Below are 19,095 nucleotides of genomic sequence, written 5' to 3' on the forward strand. Positions count from 1 at the left end.
ATATAGTAGCAACTAGCAAGCCGTGATTCCGAACTTTTCTAGAGTACACCGTTATTGCAAAAGTGCTTCAAATTATTTTTTTAAGCATGGTTTCCTTGTAATTGCCAATTAAAAGCCTCCGATAGTTCTTTTTATCAAAATACCTGAACTTGGCGCAGAAAATGGTCATTCCAGGAGCTATAGGGTGAATAATGAAAACATCAAACGGTGCACTGGTCAAGACGCCCCCATGAAACCAGATGGATGGGCGTGCCCTTGCGCCACAGGGGTCAGGGTATTAAATACGTTCTATATCAATTCACGGACTTTCCAATAAAAAGTTTTCCTGGTCGTATAGAGTTCAGTGTGGGAGCCCAATATATCCAGCCTGTCGGCGCAAGCGCACATCGACGTATAGGCCTGTGCTTGTCCAAGTTTTATGTATGTTATACCGCGTCACTATCCAAGCAGCTGTTTGGATAGATAATTGTAAAGTTTTCTGACCGACTTGCTTGTCTTCTCTTAAACTGAGAAAACTTTACACCTGCCCACCTCAGCATCTGCTCAGGGATTATTATATCTATCGTTTTCAGCTGTGTCTGCTTCCCATCGATCTTGCACAGATGGTGTATATTGTTGTACTTAGCATTTGAAACAATATAATATGTGTGGTGCACAACGTGGTGCACAGCACCAGCACCCCGCTGCCTCGTGCTCCACAGTGTATCCAAATCTGAAAACGAATGGACATCAGGCTAGCATTTCTGAGCTTGAAGAGCTGCTGCCTTGACCTCGTTTGTAGGAGGCTAGGTCACAAATATCAACTTTCAGACTTTTTCAATGGCAAAACCGGCCGGCCTTTCTGACAATCATATGCATGTACCTCTGTCCAACGTCGGGGTATGCATGATAGAGAACTGTAATAAAAGCCGGCCGGTTGAAATGTTACAATCGTCCTCCTCGACGTCTGCTTGGAGATCAGACGTTTTCACTGTGTCGTCGACTTCACACCGAAGCCTCGCAGCTCTGTTAAATGCTGACATATCTGAAATTGATCTCAGGATTATGTACTTTGCAGAGAAGTTAATATCTCTTGAGGGAATATCCTGACAACCGCCCTCATCAGTTATCCTGCCTCATGGCGTCTAAGAAACAACTAAGACATGGGTGAATCGATCCTGGCACAAAACAACACGCGAATCTACTATTTGTCAAATTAGTTGTCACAAAGACCGTACTCATCAACTGTTCATACAGAAGTACGACTTGCCTTTATCTCCGACAAGATGTCTCTTGGCATGTCAGTACTAAACAGGAAAGATCAGGAAACACTCCGACAAAGCTCAGTTTGATTATATATTGATATAACACTAGCATCGTGACGTCAGCTAGCATCTTCCATATTCCATCATTGGGGATTAAAAATGTACGTCTGCATTTTCCTTTATAGAATATTGATAGTTTACAATGAGACAGAAGGATGAGAGAACGAAGCAAAGACGTAGCAATATCGATACAAACGTTGACGGCTGTCAGAAAACGGGGCATATGAGGAGAAGATCATAATTTTCCCAATCAACTTTTGCATCGTGGAAGCTATCAGACTGTCACAACCAAAGCAACTAATTAACATGAGGACATACTAGTAGCGATGATGAATAGGATGTTTAATTACTTGTCACTATTTTCGGAATATGAAAGTCATTCCAATTTCCTTGATGATCAATTAACGTAAGTTTTGCCCTTTGTCAGGACCGTGGGTTCATGGGAGGTGAAGCTGAAGTTTCACTCATAGTTCTTAGCGCGCATTTTAGGGATAGTTCCTAGTGGGCCGTGCGTCATACAGCTATGCACTTATCACTTCCGAGATGGAGCCGATCTGTTTTCACATACAGGGCCATACAGTAACCTCTGTATCTGGCTTTAATTAATGAGCCCTTGTTTCTATCTATGGCGCATGTATCTCGGTGATCGTGAGAGAGTCTCGAAAACTGTCTCATTAGATGAAGCCTCAAAACAGCCGTTGCCCCCTGGTCAGCTCAAACGATAGTCGTCAGTTTTATGAAGCCCCACGAGAGCCCATAGAGGCAAGTCTGAGTTTGTTTGCAATTACGGAAAGTTACTGTGCCCCTAATATACTGTTTCAACTTTGTGAAAGGCTTGCAAATACCTAGCCTGAATTCAATCAAGCCTCCTGTGACCGCTCGCCGCCCTGTAACCGCCTCGCAACCCAACCGCGGGGAGGGGAGAGAAACCCCCGGACAGCTGGAGTTTGCGTTATACAGACTAGCAAATACCTACCTGCTTTCCTGTTGCGCTGGCATCAGTTTTTAGTTATCGCGAACCGTACCAAGACGGACGTGAAAGGATCAGGGATGGGTTGAACTGTTGGTGAGGGGGCGGAGTCGACCATTTGCAGGTCTTTGCACGCCAGACTTTCCCAAACTTTCCCCAACTTCCTACTTCCTTTTCCCTGTCACAAACCCACCCCGTATGATCCTTCCCCGTTTCTCTCGATCGGAGACAGATCCAATACTACAGTAACCAATATACGGAATGACGTCATCGAGGGATTTGATGCCCAAACTTGGCCTGCCCCTGTCCGTTACCTATGACTCCGAGGAATTTGACCACCACCTTCAACGGAATGACCTATCAGCCTATTATAATTACGCCTGAAATAGACGTCGTTCCTAAAACTCCAAACACAAACCACCCACAAAGACGTATTTTGGGAGACGATGTTGCAGGGAACGTGAAGTACAGGTCAAGCTTGAGACCGGAGTGTAGTTATCCACTGGTAAAATAAATAAAGGAAATATGTTCAGAATTTCAGATGTTGCCAATGTTGAATGAAAGCCACTTTGTAGTCATGACCATCACATTGCGATATTCAACATGAAACATGATTGGGCTAAACCTATATAAGGGAAAGTACATGTACATACATTGGAAATTATTGATGGACGATGGGATGCCGTATTTCCTGCAATTTTATATAGAGACCGATAGATGTCGCCATTTGAATCTAATGGTTGTACCCCGTACAATGACAGGTAACTTCAACTTATTGAACCCCCAGATAACCCCGCGAGGGGCAAAGTAACGTTGTGTCCTAGGCAATCTAGTCGTATCTTTAAAAAAACGGGCTACCCCGAGTGTAGTTCTGTGCCTTACATTCAACCTGATGAAATTATGAATGATGTTTTATTTGGGAAAAAAATTGTCCAAAACTTAACGGGCAAAACAAATTATTATATCTAACGTTTACCAATTTCTTACCAACTCAAGCCCGCCAAATACTATAACCCGTGGCAATATTTGCAGACCGCTTCGTTGTTTTATCATAGCTGTTGCTCAAATATTAGTCATTCCGGTTCTGCCCATCGACTTCTTGGAGTTGGACATTATTATTAACCCGCCGTTTCCCCCGGGATGTCCGTGACGTCAGTGGAAACGTAAACCCCCTCGCTTATTCTTATGCAAATATTCCCCTTTGACCCGCCTGTAAGTTTCCAAACTTTCCCCAGCTTGGGACGGCCGACGACGTGTCCTGGGATACCCTGGTTTTTCTCATCGCTTTTTGAGGCTATTTCTATGCAAAACATTGATAATTGACATATTATCGAACATCAGAGGACGTTGATGACCAGCTGAACCCAAACCTGTGGTAAGTTTTGCTCATATAACGGTGAAATTTGAAGGTGGTTTGACCTGAGTGACGAAGCGTAAAACGTCAGAGGGGCATTTTCTAACCTTTTTTTGCAACCACAACACGACGGCTTCAGTTTCTGATGCCGCCTTAATGGTAGTCCTGGCGACTAAGTTCTGTACAAAGGACACCGATTGAAAGACTAATAGAGTGTGGGAACGTGTAGGAGTCGCACAAATGTGTTCCCTGTACCGTAGTATTTGGGAGAAAGTAAGAAAGTAGCGGGAGTAACCACACTTTGTTGTTGGCGGCGTGGCTGGCGCATGGCGGGCCCGGGATTCTCGCGGGGAAAAAATCACCGGTTTTCCGGTACAAAACTTAGAAGCTATGCAATAGGACACTTCTATAGACACATAGATTTCCGTCTGATATTGATGACACGTCGCTGAGTCGGTAAAACAGTGCAAAATGTGCTCCAATGCACGTCAGACCAGTTGCCTCGTGTTGTGTACCGTGTGGCCAAAAAATATTTTTCAGCGTTCCGACAGCCTTGTGTTTTCCTTCGTCCAAAGCAGAGCCTCATCACACCAGCTGTTTCTTGATCTGGTGATACGATATTATTATTACAGTACCCATGTCTAGATCCGTATTATATTATGCAGCCCTTCACAAGTTATACAATGCAGTGCCCGAAGGAAAAAAATCCTGCATGTGGCATTGTTGTACACCCCCCACGAATCCCGCCCCCAATAAATGGAAGGTATCAACAAAACAAAATACACATAACCGATACAAGACGATGCTCAAACAAGTCACAGTTTCACAGAAGATAGGATTTATGATGTCGGGGAACTGCCAAGTGGGCTCTTTAGCTTCCGATATATAACTAGTATCGCCTGTAGGACGGTTCACACTAGTCATCGTTACGAGGTGTTGGGCAAGTGTTGACACAAGCAAGCACCAGTCACTAACTGTTGACTTGCCCGTGCGTAGATTAACCGAGAGTTCTAATTACTCAGCACTTCAAGATCAGATAGAGGCATTGGCTGGTAACGGTACACCGCATGGTGCTGATTTGTGAGGAATATTTATGGTGCCCCCTGGCTCGTAACTCTCAGTACCTACATGTACGGGCAAACCTGTTATACAAGTGACTACAATCAGCTGATATCTGGTTTGGCTTGTGGAAGGGTAAGTTACATAATACATTATTGCATGGGTCACTTGCTGTACTTTATGTCTCCAACCACAGCTGGGTGGAGCGGATTTGTTCCTTTTTGTGTCACATAAAAGGTTAACTGTCTTCATGACCTAACACACTGGTTTTATGCTTTGGTTCATAATTACAAGCTGCCTAAGCCTCCTTAGCAGGTCCTCTAGGAGCGCCGATGCTTTTTGGGGGAGTGCTGATTCGCGATTTTCAACATATCGTGGCTAGGGCATCAGATAATATCTCCCCAGCATTAGAATTGGCCTGATATGTTGAAAATTGTCCATCTGTACTCCCCTAAAAATAAATGCTGGAGCTCCAAAAAGGCCTGCAAATGGATCAAATGCTTATCCCAACCTCATTCTAATACTTCAATCACTCTGGGCCTTTTGCAATATGTCAGTCGCTTGGTAAAGATTAAAAGAATATTTGGTTGCATGCACGTAAGCAAGAATCTTCCTTTCAAAGATGCATAAAGGTAATGTTAGCCTCCTTTCCTTCTGTAAAAGTCACTCCTTCTACCTATGAAGTGATAAAAAAGACCGCCTCTGATAATGATATCATGGGTGAAAACAAACACGTGACACTTTTGTTAGATAGAAAGATAATGTCATTTGCAAACAATGGACTGATGAAATGAGGTGATAATTACCTTTCAGATAACCACTGCCCCCCAGCATAGCCAGTCACAAATTCAGGCAACTGTAACATGGGTGCATTGATATTTTTTCAGAACTGTAGTATAGTGTAGGGCAAGGTGGTGCTATGGGTCTTGAGAGGGTGAAACCTGGCAAGAAACGACTCCTTAACGAGTAAATTTTGATGAATTCAAGCAAAATTTGATACGCAAATTTGACAAGGTTGTGTTGATCATAACAAGGTGCTGTAGCTTTCCATTGCCAGAGAGAGCTGTTCTTCCAAATGTCTCAGATCTAACACTATTTCTTCTGACTTATATATAAATGTAGCCACTGTAGATTTGGTGCAGCCCATATATGTTTAATGAATATAGTGTACTCACGGTCATGAATTAAGCAAACATTGGCCAGACATGCTGTCTACATGTATCATGCGTGATCAGACCAGGTGTGGGCAAAGTTTACCCGACGTCCTTTGAACTCAAACATGACTTCTGACCTTACACCTGCTTAGATATGACAGATCAGATGTGTAGATACCACCAGTGTGATAGTCTCAGTTCAGATTACTCAGCATTTTAAAGAATGATAGAAATCAGTTAAACTTGCCAACTATAAATTAATACTACAGCAGTCAAGCTATGGTACTGAGTGAGTGAGTCAGGATTGGTGAGTACAGGTGTTGTTGGAGTGGTTATTATGCCATGATTACTTTTTTTTGCCAGCTATATTGGGGAAGGGGGGGAGGAAACTTACAAAATTAGGATGTCTGTTTAACAATAGGATACTGTTTGTCTTTACAAAGTCCAGACTCCAGAGGTAGAATAGAATTAGTTGAGATAATGGCACATAATCACTAGTAATCAGTTGTGCTGATGGGGTTCGGAAAACATCATGCACAGCTAGCAACCAACAATAGTGGTGTCACCAAGAACACGGTATAAAGTTCAAATGCAAGAATTACTAGTACAAATTAAGTGACAAGAAAATGTGTTGGAAGGGACAAAAAAAATTCCAGCTAGTCACCAGTTTGCATCTTAGTTCCAGTTCTTACAGAAGCAAAGCCCAAAAGAAAGTAGTCCAAACCTATTAATAGTTCGCCTAGTCCTTTGATCCTCTCTCTACCGGTATTTGCAAGAGAGGACCAATGGACTCAGTAGCTATAATAGGATTGGATGCCAGGCTAGCAAGAAAAAGGACCAGGACTACAAAAATTGTTGTTTTAGACTTTTCGAAACAGAACAGCCAGCAGTGCTGCTTTAGAGATTACTGTGGCCCCTTCCTAATAAGACTATTAAGAGGGTGTGTTTCGAGTCAAGGGTTATCAGTATTCCAGCTGTTGTTTCACCTCTAGCAATTTGCAGGCCACATTTGTCACAATGCCACATGTGTGACCAAGGCCAATCAACCATATTTGTCAAGTTTAATGAAAATTGCAACAGGCTTTGCGTTTTATTTATGGTTGTAGATTTGTTATTGTTGTTGTTGACCTGCTCAAATCTATAAAGTCAGTAGTGAAATTCTGAAGCTGTTGACGGACAATATTATAGAATTTCTATAATATTGACAGACAATATTATAGAATTTCTATAATATTGTCCGTCAACAGTTTCATGAGGATTGCTCCAACCTAGGTAGGAAACCCTGGCAACAGATCCCTCTTCCTACTCTAAAATATAATCACACATTGTCCCAGTGAGACTATTGAGCCCAGTTGGGACCCACAGTGCGGTAGGGGAGTTACTCCAGTCCAGGTTACAAACCCCTGGTGACAGACCTCTGGTCCTATTCTATTATTCACAAGGACAATGCCCAAGAGGATGCACAGATGTTCAATGCCTCACACTTTTATTGGAAAGAACAAAATCAATCAGCATATTGTATTGAATAAGATGAAAATTAGACTGTAGAGATACTGTGGAGGGAGAAATGTTAGCGGGAATCTTTTTTCGTGGAAGAGAAAAAAATGGAGTGGTTGTAAGTGCACCTGGTTTTGCAAAAGAAAAAAACACTGGTTTTAAGTTCGCTGTAAAGACGTCAATGCAAAAAAGGCGAAAATAGAACTGCAAACAATTCCCCAATTACAGTATTGGTAATGGTTTTACATCCTTGATGTGATAAAAAAGCTCGCCATGCATAATGTCAGCTTGTAACTATATGCATTGTGATATACCTGTCAACTTTAACCACCGGACTCAAGTCCATATAGTGCATTAAGTAAAGACAATTGCTAACATTTCTAGGAACTGTTACGTGCCATGTGACAGTTACTAGAAACATTAGCAATTGTCTTCATTTAATGCACTATGGACTTCAGTCCTGTGCATGTTCCATGAGGGTTCAAGTGCCTCAGCCAGAGACTGTGCCTCCCCCTACAGGAACACTTCATCTCTATTATCACTCTAGATCTAGGTCAGAAGGACACTCATTCCGGATATTGTTCCTTATAATCTACCAGTGCTATTGGAATATTCCCCCTAGATTTGGCAGCTAAAAGCACCGTCTGTTTTGTTATGGTCCCTCCATCACAGATGAGGTAATGATTAATTCATATCATGTATGAGGGGAAGGTCCACGAGGTTATGAAACTTGTAGGGTGGTTAGAGTAATTAGACCCCGTTCATACTAAGGCCGGCTTTAGACTGACGATGATTGAATGTCGTGTGACTGCCAATCATCAGGACGTCGCCGGGGACGGTATTTTTTGGCCGTCTAAAGAGGATCAAAATAGTCGTGCGATGGCAATAAATGGGAATCCTCAAATCGTCGTCGCAACCACCTCGGACCCAGTCGTACGACGTTCACCAGGGGGCCTGTGTCTGTTTTTTTCTTGTCTAAAGAAGAACCGTCTTTGGCACGCACGACCGTATACCGTCGTCAGTCTAAAGCCAGGTCATAGCCGGTTGTATAAATTAAAAGATTTAACCTCCTAATTTAGTTGGCTATCTTTGCCCAATATGAACGCAATTTAACCGGTTAAATAAGGGTTTTAGCAGGTTAAATTGAAACCACCTCAGGAGTAATTTTTTTACAAGACGTGAGTATAGTGCATATGCACTCACATGTAGACGTATATGTTCTTTAGTTACCAGCGGTACAACTTACCGGTATATCCTATTTTATGCAATGAATGCACTTATCAGATATAGTGGAATTTTTAAAAAGTAGATAAGGTTGATGGAAAAATACATGGTGTTGATACTGTTACAGAAAAGATTGAGAGTTGTAAAAATAGTGCCCCTCCCCCCAGTACCAACATTTTGTTTGCTGTGTTTATTTGTATGTAGTGTATGCATTCTGTTGAAATGATTAATCAGGACAAACACCTTTGGCCAGGTCATATGATTACAGCTGCCTCATTATCTGTAACAGTCCGCAGTGTGCCCAATCTTACTTAACAATGACAATGACAATGACAATGACAATGACAATGAAGTTTATTGCATATTCATGCCCAGCAGAGGGCTAAATGCATTACAGTATCATAAGAATACTATAAAAAAATGCTATGTTTTAATTATGATTTACATGCTTCTTCTCTCTTCTTGAAACATTTGTAGACAAATTCACAGAGTTTTTTCATTACATCGTAATTGGCTGTTGACATAACATGTGCGAACATTTCCTCCTTTGTTAAATGTGCATATCTTCGGTCTAGCAATATGTCACTAACAGGAGAATTGCGTATATCTTTATAAAGAGAGCATTCTAGAACAAAGTGTACTTCATTTTCTATATAGTTCTCATTACAAAATATACACAGTCTGTCACTAGGAGGAGTCCGGTTATATCTACCAGCTTCAATATGTAGTAAGTGATCGCTAATCCTTAGCTTAGTCATGGCGCGGCGATGGTTAAAGTTTGTTACATCAAGATATTTCTCTCTTTCATATGTATGTTTAAATGTTTTGTAGGTTCTTAGTTTATTACCTTGGTTCTCTTTTTTGCCACTGGAGTTCAGTTCTGAGTAAAAACTTTGCACATAGATATCTTTTAGTCTTTGTTTTACTTCAGACTGAGCAGATGATGTATTACTATCCCTGTTAAGTAGAAGGTAGGCAAAGCCTGACTCCTCAAGGATTCTACTAACAGAGGACAGCCAACATGGCAACTTGCGTCGGTGCATGTCTTGTTGAACTAGAAAGGACTCAAACTGAAGACTGTTTGGGGGTACTTCTCTAACTAACCTTTTGTAGTACGAGTAAAGTCTAATACATACTTCAATCCATAGTGGGTACCTGCCGAGTTCTGCCCTCGTTGCCAGGTTGCTCGCATTCTTTCTTACGCCTAGGACTGATTTACAAAACTTAAGATGAATTTGTTCAGTTGGGGACTTGTCGTTTAGTCTAGTCTTGCAATTGCCCCACACCTCGGCACCATAAGTTAGAATTGGCACTACACAGGCATCAAATAGTTTGCAGTATACGGAGATTGAGGGGTTGCTGTCTCCTAATGTTGTTTTTATACTGAACAATGCCCTTAAAGCTTTCTTTTGTAATGTTTTTATTGCTGTTGTAAAGTTACAACCAGTTGTAAATACCACTCCCAGATAGCAATACGAGGAAACTATCTCTATGTCTTTGTTGAGTAGATGGAATTTTAGATTTGAAAACATATATCCCTTTTTATTGAATACAATTATTTTTGTTTTGGTAAGATTTACCGATAATTTCCATTTGTTACAGTAAAGGCCTAAAGTATTTATTGCATTTTGTAGACCATGTTTGCTTGTTGATAGCATCACAAGGTCATCAGCGTAAAATAGACTGGATACGCCTGATGTATTTAGCATGGGCGCATCGAAGTTTCCTTTATTGACACCAAGAATCCGAAGCTTTGAATCTGCAGGACTGTTCGGACCTTCTTTGTTGCCAGTTGAAGAACTGTCCAGGCGTCACACATATACATGCCAATTAGCAGTGTTGAGTGACTGGGTCACTGAAACAACCATCCATAGCATGTCACTGGTGGTATGTGAACAGGACATGGGAGACTGTAAGGTTTCAATTTAGTCCTTCATGGGAAGTGGAAGTTACTGAAGCTATGGTAGAAGATCAGTTGGTATGTTGTACCCTTTTTGGGTCATATCATTAACACGTTGTTATGAATGTGTATATGGACTACATATACATGTAGTTAGTATGTGATACGTATAATGTGACGTAACTGTTTTGATAGTGTTGTCTGTTTTTCTGGTTTAAATGGTAAGTGTACCTGTATCCAAGTTTAAAACATATTGACAAAAATATTTACTTTTGTTAATCAACTTAATGTGGACAGTTTTGATAATGTGAGTCATCGTCGTTAGTGTTATGTTCTAGTCTGTCCTTTCCGTCAGCACTTCTTATGTTCTGTGGTACACTGTAAGTTTGTGCTGTAATGTCTGCTTTGTTTGAAGTGTGTGGATGGATGGATGCAATAGAATATGCCTAGAACATCATGTAACCTGTTGGATCTATCCTCGTTAAGAACTACGATAACTTTTGTAACTTGCATTTTCCTCTTGGCACAGACATTTTCATCCAGCCTTAATTTCAAGCCAGTATCTGTTCATCTTGCACACTGTCAGGTGAATAAGAGTGTTCTGACTTACATTGTAAGTTTGTGCTGTACTGTCAGTTTTGTTATCACTAGTTTCCAGTGTGTGGATGATTAGATGTGTATGTGTGTAATAGAATATGCCTGGAACACCACTTTGTTATTAGATCTTTCTCAAAATATTTATGTGTAAAATGAATTCATCCTGCCAGACATTTGTTAAGTGTCTGTTGAAAACTTTTATAACTTGTACCGGGTCGATAACCTGCATCTTGCTCTTGGTACATATATTTTCATCTAGCACAATTTAATTTGAAGCCGGTATCTGTTCATCTTGCACAGGTGACCATAAGAGTGGCTACCTTGCTGAATCAATTGTTTTGTTGCAGTTTGTTTGCTTTGTAAGCGGAGCTGTCCCAAATAGCACTCATTGACCCCTGCCATCTGAATGGCCAGTTGTCACACCAGATTGACACTAGACATACTTGCAGGGTTAACAGGTAGGCTTCGTTTCACCTGACCTCACAGCTTAGCTAACTCTACCTGTGCGGAGAACAGCAAGTAAGGACATTTCTGTGTTATTATAATGTTGTAATAGCATGTTAGACGTTGTCATAGTCTCATACTGTAATGATGTGTACATTCTGCCTGGACTTAGACTGTTGTTTACGCCACACCCTGAATGCAGTGTTTGGGACTGTAGGTACTTCATCATCATTATTAAGTAGGACCAATTGTGCAATGCTGGCCATTAACCTGCATGCGTCCTTTCACATTGCTAAAAGCCTTCTTTGCTTTGTTATAATTTCTGGAATGCCACATCGATATGGGAGAAATGTTGAGGTTGTTTGGTGGCTTGGTGTTGTAGGAGACCTTGTACTGTTTTGTAGCATACCTGAGAAGTCTGGGACTGGCGAGGCCTTGTTGATAATCATGTACATGTTACCTGTGCAGGCTACTGGGATGTAGGAAGCTCTTCCCCTCCAACAGGTACATGGTAATTAGTGAGCAGCACTAGCTTTGGGATCAGGATGATTCAGCCCTTTATCACCTTGCCTTGCCTTGGCCCAGTCAACTTAGCCTAACACCCTGGTCAACTTGGCCTAACAGCAACACCCTGGTCAACTAGGCCAGGGTTAGGGTTAGGATATTGGGCTTAGTTGACCAGAGTGTTGGCCGAGTTGGTCTGATCAGCAATGGGCCCAGTTGGTAAAGGGTCGAAGTACAGCATTCCTAGCTTCTAATCGGTTTTGTTAGGTGAGAGAGAAGTGTCTTTTTACCTTCATGGGAATTCATCAGTTGCCTATTTATAGATAACACAGCTTTACACATAGATCAGTTTTGCCTTTTAAATGGTTTTCAGTTGTAAAACGTGAGATGATCTTAGATGAAAACATCATTTATGTACGGTACATGTGACAGGTCTGTGAATGTTGAACTTTTGTTACAAGTCGTTTTTTGCAGTTTGTCTCAGATTATTTTGTAATGAATCGGAACTTCGGAAGCTATTTAGAGGGTTGGCACAGAACCACCCATAGCCCCTGTCTATGGTCACCTTAATGGATGACCCTCCGGCCATAACTCAATGTGTAAATTGCATTACTAACATCTCCAACACAGCCAGGTCTGATTCTCACCACATGGTTACGTTAATGTGATTTGGATTGACAAACAAGTCTCCTTGCTTTCCCTGCAGACATTGATGCAAGACTGCGCTTACACATTATGCATGATTTACAAGTACCTTTCAGGTGAAACAATGGATCCGTGCGTGGCATGTGGTGTATGCCCTTCCTATGTAGGACAGTCTTCCAGTATGAGATTATCAGTTGATGTTTGAATAGTATAGTCGAGATATTTATGCTGACTTGAAGAATTTTCTGCAAGTACCTGGTTAGTTTCCTCTCCCATTGTCATTGTTGGAAACCTGTTTTATGTAATACCTGAGATTCTTGTTGCTGATAAAAGAAAGCCCTCTGACAAAGCCAAAGTCAACATGTAGCCCTATAAAAGAGAGCCAGTGCTAGTGGGCAAAGTATTGTATGAAGTCCTAGACTGGTGTCAAGCAACCAACATACATGTACCTCTGATACTAGCCATTGTTTCGGTGCCTGTCTAATTTATAAATCGTAATGAATAAATTTTGTCAAGTACATAGCATAAAACTCAATGATTGACATACAGCATATTTTTGATACGAAAATGGCTGATAGCACTGAAAACTCATCTTCAAAACCTCTTGCTCTGGTGGCAGATTCCCTGATATTCTTTTTATAGGACTATTTTGTTGGATTAACCACGTACATCTGTAAAATGTGTAGTTCTTTTCAAAGGCACCATATCAGAAGTACTGGTCATTGTTGCCGAAAGACCTCTCTAAGTTAATTATGAACATGACTGTGTTCAGCACATATGCCAAAACGCTGACACATGAAACTGAACTGGTCAGTTTGATCAGGAGGCCAGCCACATAGTAGATATTGACTGAATATTGACAGACTCTATATGAACACACCTGAACAAATTGGGTTTCCAAAATAGGTTAAATATATAGGTAAGTTTTATGACTACATGTACATGTATGTACAATAGAAATGGCCGCAGTCTGTACCACATCAAAGCTAGTTAAATCTACCGTGTCATTTAATTCTGTAATCTGATTGTAGTACTATTTTACAGTTTCAAGTTGAGATATTTCGCCCATCTGCTTTCTGTATAATATTACCTGTAGATTTTGACAGTGGTAGTGAGTGATAGTGGTCTTCATGCCCTCTTGTTCCGAATCCAATGACAGTTTTCTGCATTCGTAGGGACGAAGTTGATTTTAGTGGTAACAGGTATGAGCATTTTTTACTAAGACTGTCCACCATCAAAAGAGGAATTTAAGACCATTTCTGTTCCTGAAGGCTGAATTTGCAAGAAAAATACATTTTAGTCATTCAGATGTGTAGGAGGGTCCTTGTTGTTACAGTAAAATGTGACTGGTTTTGGCTTAGATCCATGGCATACTTCCAAGGACGTTTAGGTAATTCACAGGAATGATAACAAGGACCTTCCGGTATTTTCTGGAATTACAATGACACATCCTGACTGACCAAGGGAGCGTACTTGTCTGCAATGTTTTTCTGCATGTTGCGTGTAGGAGTGGAAGTCTGTTTGTTTGTTTTATTAAAGATAGAAGTCAAGCAGGATGATGTATTTTAGTGGTTTTATTGTTGATGTCAGTTCATTCCATCATTCAACCTAAGTGAAGTTTATGGAATACTCTCATTTTATGTGACAACTACATGTACCTATGACTCTTAAGTAGAATAGAATGAAAAATAGACATATTGAATATCAAGTAATGTTATGCTATTGGTTGAGTATTTTGCTGTCGACCCTGATCATGATAGGAACTTAGCAACATGTATTACAATGTTTAACAAAACAGCTATTCTTCCTGTCTTCTACTGTTACATAATAGAGTTACAGACAAGCAAAGGAAAGCATACAAGCATGGCATTTTAAAGAAAGGAAATGTGTACTCTGAGCATTCTGTAGCTATAGAAGCAGAATAACAAAACTCCTTTTGTTTTTTCAGGAGAAACTCTGAAGCTGCCAACGTACCGGGAGGTAAAACCGTGTGTCAACATGGAGCTGTGAAAGTCAGCCCTGGTTCAGTCTAAAGGATTTCAAGCTTACAATATGCCCGAGTTTCCCGGAAACAAGGATCGCTCATATTTGACGATGGACGGTGCGCCGACGAGAAACGGGCGGATCCCTCGCTCCCCGCCTCTCCATCAACACAGTCAGGTGAGCCTCATCTCGGACTCCAGCACCCCGGGGGAACGCACGCCCATGAAGAAAGCCTCCATGACGTCATCGGAGGCTGTGGTGCGGCGGCGCTGGCCACGGTTCGTGAGTAAGGACGGGACCTGCAACTACAGGAACCACCACGTTCCCCTACACAAGAGGAGGTACATTCGGGACTTCTTCACCTCCCTGGTGGACCTGAGGTGGAGGTACAGCATCCTCTCCTTCTCGGCTGCGTTCGTCATGAGCTGGTTCTTGTTTGGAATTGTTTGGTACATTGTAAGCTTAGTGCATGGAGACTTTGACCATGAGGTTGGCGACCCTGACTTCGAACCATGTGTCAGTGAGATGAGGGACTTTACGTCCTCCTTTCTCTTCTCACTGGAGACACAGACAACGATCGGGTATGGTTCTCGCCATGCCCGAGACAGCTGTGGCTTTGGTGCCTTCCTGGTAGCTTTTCAGTCCGTCGTGGGACTCATCATTGACACCTTGATGATTGGCGTCTTCCTCACAAAACTTGCCAGGCCAAAGAAACGTGCGCACACTCTACTCTTTAGCGAGCAAGCTTGCATCGCTAACCGGGACGGAAAACTCTCCCTCATGTTCCGCATTGCTGACATTCGTAGGAGTCACATTGTAGAAGCCCACGTCCGAGTCTTCGTTGTTCGACACCACAGAAAAACGATAGAAGGCGAGGAACTGTATTTGAACTTTGAAGACGTCAATGTCGGGTTCGACAACGGTACAGACCGGGTCTTTCTCATCACTCCAATAACAATTGTCCATGAAATTGACAAGGCAAGCCCATTCTATGATGTCTCCGAGGACAGCTTGGCAAAGGAAGACTTTGAAGTAGTTGTCCTGTTTGAGGGTATCTTAGAAAGTAGCAGCTACACGCTTCAGGCCAGGACCTCTTACCTGGCAGACGAGATTATGTGGGGTTACCACTTCGACAACATGGTCACCTGCTCAGAGTACGGTTACGACGTGGACTACAAAAAGTTCAACAAGACACACCCAGTCCCCACCCACGAGTACAGTGCGCGGATCCTGGACGCACACCGATCGTCCCTGTCCCTGGACAGAGACGTGGACAACAACAGGCAGTGTAAGTCCAACCTGGACAGGGTACGGGATGATGATGATGACAGGGGTGTGGACTCCAAGAGACTGTCCATGGCACTAGCGTATGAGAATGAAGTACACACGATGGTGTGCAGTGACAATGAGTGGGGACAAGGGGACCATGTGAGGGTCGAGAATGGACAGAAGGTGACCTGCACAAAGCTGTAGTGGACGATGAAGACAATACAAGTAGAGGTAGGTTGTCTTTCTATCCTCTGTTTTTGTACATGTGTGTCACTCTGAAGCAGTGTCTCTGTCAAAGGTAATAGGAGTATACATGAACTACTGGTGTAAATTCAGGGTTCCAAGTTTCAATGAGCCAAACCTGAGATAATGAAGAGGATGCACATCTCAAGATTGGCAATGGTTTTAGAAAAAAGCTAGTTGTCCAATTTTGAGCAAGCAGCCATGTCAGTTTTAGAGGGGGTTCCCTTTGAAATGAAACCTTCTAAAACTGGAATGGCTGCTTGCATCATTTGTCTCCTAGATTTTACGATTGTTATTGGAGACATTGTCTACACCTGCATACGTACACTTTTTCATGTGAACAGTTCTTCTTGAAATGCCAACATCTACAACTGCACACATACATGTACAATGTACATTGACTGTACTCAGTAAGCAAGATTTATTCCATTGTCACACTGCTAACACCACACTTCCACATGATCTTAGAAGTCACAGGTGGTCCACCCATAGCAAACTTTACTGATATTAAATTCTGCTAGCTCATGATGATTTCCCACCTGTTGGAATTTACAGATATCAAGTTATACCCTTGAGCATACAGTTACTAGTGTGAGACCTAAAACTGTTCAAACAGTTCTGATGGCTGGAACAGACTGTGCAGACACATGTAATGTTCAACTGTTAAGAACAGTCCAGATATAGCTGGGAGGAACAGTACCTGTCAGTCATTCAAATTGCATAGTTGTTGGGCGGGAAGCCGAAATGCAGACCTTTGTACCCTTTTATGGCTATGGGAATTGTCGAAAGGTGAAGGTAAGGTTTAATTTGCATGATGGCTGTTAACATACATGTACCTTATCTTTATATCCACAACCTGTGGACAAGGGCTGGTCATAAATACATTCTTACCTCAGATAATAGCTACAAATCACTTTTCACAATGCCGAGACGTTATTGTTCTAGGACAAAGAGTTGGGAAACCTCTGAGGGAATTCCAATGTTGTCAATGTATCCCAAGCATCCTTTTCATTGTCTAAACATATAGACACTTGAACTTTTGAAGGATGTTTTGTGCAAAGAATGTACAAAGAAACATTGTCCAGGTGACTCCTTCCTCGAATAGAGGAATCCAAATGTAGAATGCATCCAGAGCATGCTTTTTACTCAAAGTATCCAAACATGTATACACAGTTATCAAACTTGACCTTTCTGAGGGATTGGCAGGTAGCACAAAGTAATGTCCGAAAAAACCCCAAGCAATTGCAAGGTTTTAGCAGTCACAAGGCACTGGAAACAGGTAAGGATATTGTTTGGAAAGGTGACTCGCTGAAGGATGAAATACAGTCAAACCTGTACAAGTGACCACCTCTACATTAGGTCCACCTAGCCATTGTGACCACTTTTTGGTGGTCCCTTCAATAAATTATTTTCCCATTGACACAATCATTATCAACAATCCTGTCTATGGTGATGGGCAGATGGCCTGTACATTATACACATACATGTAGGCTAGATTTTATAGCATATAGGTCCCTTTAGTGGTCTTTTTGGGCAGTTTTGACTGTACAGTATACTGTATGTATAGGGAAAGCTCATAAAGCTGAAACTATGTCATGATATCACTGACATAAACATGTACCTTGTAAAACTTTGACGTCACAATGACAGCATCATGCCCTGTGGCAGTCAACAGGTGAAACATACATAAACCATGAGCCATAAAACAAGGAGAGTAGGTAACCTTGTTGTGGTAGCTGGTTTATACAAGTTCACCTTTTTTTGGTTAGAAACTCATCTAAAATTGAATATGGGATCAGTGTTCTCGCCAGCCTGAAATTTTTACCCGTCATTTCAATTTTGCTTCGGGGAAGAACATATCGAGCGCCGAAGGCGCGAGGCGTCGCGCCGGAGGCGTGACCATTCTAGGGGGGTCCGGGGGTATTCCCCCCCGGGAAATTTTGAGATCTAGACCCTCTGTAACGCTATTTCCTGCATTTTGAGGGGCAAATTTCCTGGTAGAATAAGCTTAGTTTACTGACATCTCTTTCGGTGAAAAATTACACAAGGGTTTCAGGCTCAATTTTTTGGGGGAGGCGTGCCGGGTCATCGCGGAAATATCGAATGTTCACAACTTCACACACAAGCTACACTTCTATGTTGTATACGATCGGCAAAGAAAAGAAAATTTAGCACAACAAAACTTTATTACGTATCAGCTACGTCCTACAAAAAATGCACACAGAATAAGTCGGCAAAAATAAAACACAACTTTTCAACACTTGCTCCGAATGCGCCCTGTAATTGAACATAATGAGGAATTTGACACCCTACTTTGAGAAAGAACGCAATAAAGACGTTCATTTTCTGTCCCATGTTTTCTGCGGTTAATTTCTCCGGTAACTGCACTGAATGTGTTCAAAAGTTGTCGATTCAAGCCTTCCAACAGCCGCTTCGTCGTGCGATCCTTGCGATTCCCGCCATTCCCCTAACATCTCGCAAATTCACGCTTAGCTGAAATCTCGCGAGTAGCGAGAGTCGCATGTCATTGGTCGTTTTTTCTTGACGCGACGGAGACGAGCGCTGTGATTGGTGGTTTACAATATCTGACGCCTGTTTACCATTTCTTGCGGGAAGAAATCGCATGTAAATCAGCCGCCGCGGCTTCAAACTTTAATACTGTTTACACAGATTACAGAAAGCCTGATAGCTATAGGAGTATTTCTGAATGTTAAGGCTTCTTTGATGACAATAACTGACGGTGAACCGAGAGGGACAAAACAGAAATAAACGTCAGCCTGATGCGACCGGCTGTAGTGGGGAGGGCGGCGCATGACGCCGAGTTTTCGGCGGCCACCAAATATTACTATGGGCAACCACCACGGCGCTCTCTGTGTGTTGCTGGGGTTGTCGCCAGCCGAGGCATTAGAAATGATCTAGATTGCCCTCGTCACGAACTTCCGCTGATC

At 42.0% G+C, this 19,095-nt stretch overlaps 1 protein-coding gene across 4 annotated transcripts in view; it reads left to right on the plus strand.

Moving 5' to 3' along the window:
* Nucleotides 1–19,095, plus strand: part of LOC136439804 (ATP-sensitive inward rectifier potassium channel 12-like) — a 61,733-nt gene that overhangs the window by 8,816 nt on the left and 33,822 nt on the right. For 3 of the 4 annotated variants that reach the window (XM_066435400.1, XM_066435399.1, XM_066435401.1), the window contains one exon: nt 14,601–16,135. In XM_066435400.1, the coding sequence (XP_066291497.1) occupies nt 14,705–16,108 (1,404 nt within the window). In that variant the 5' untranslated portion in view covers nt 14,601–14,704 and the 3' untranslated portion in view covers nt 16,109–16,135. Of the gene's footprint in view, nt 1–3,495; nt 3,650–14,600; nt 16,136–19,095 lie in introns of those variants that run through there. The other variant, XM_066435398.1, reaches the window with a different exon arrangement.

This window comes from Branchiostoma lanceolatum, chromosome 8 (genome assembly GCF_035083965.1).
Source record: "Branchiostoma lanceolatum isolate klBraLanc5 chromosome 8, klBraLanc5.hap2, whole genome shotgun sequence".
Lineage (NCBI taxonomy): Eukaryota > Metazoa > Chordata > Leptocardii > Amphioxiformes > Branchiostomatidae > Branchiostoma > Branchiostoma lanceolatum.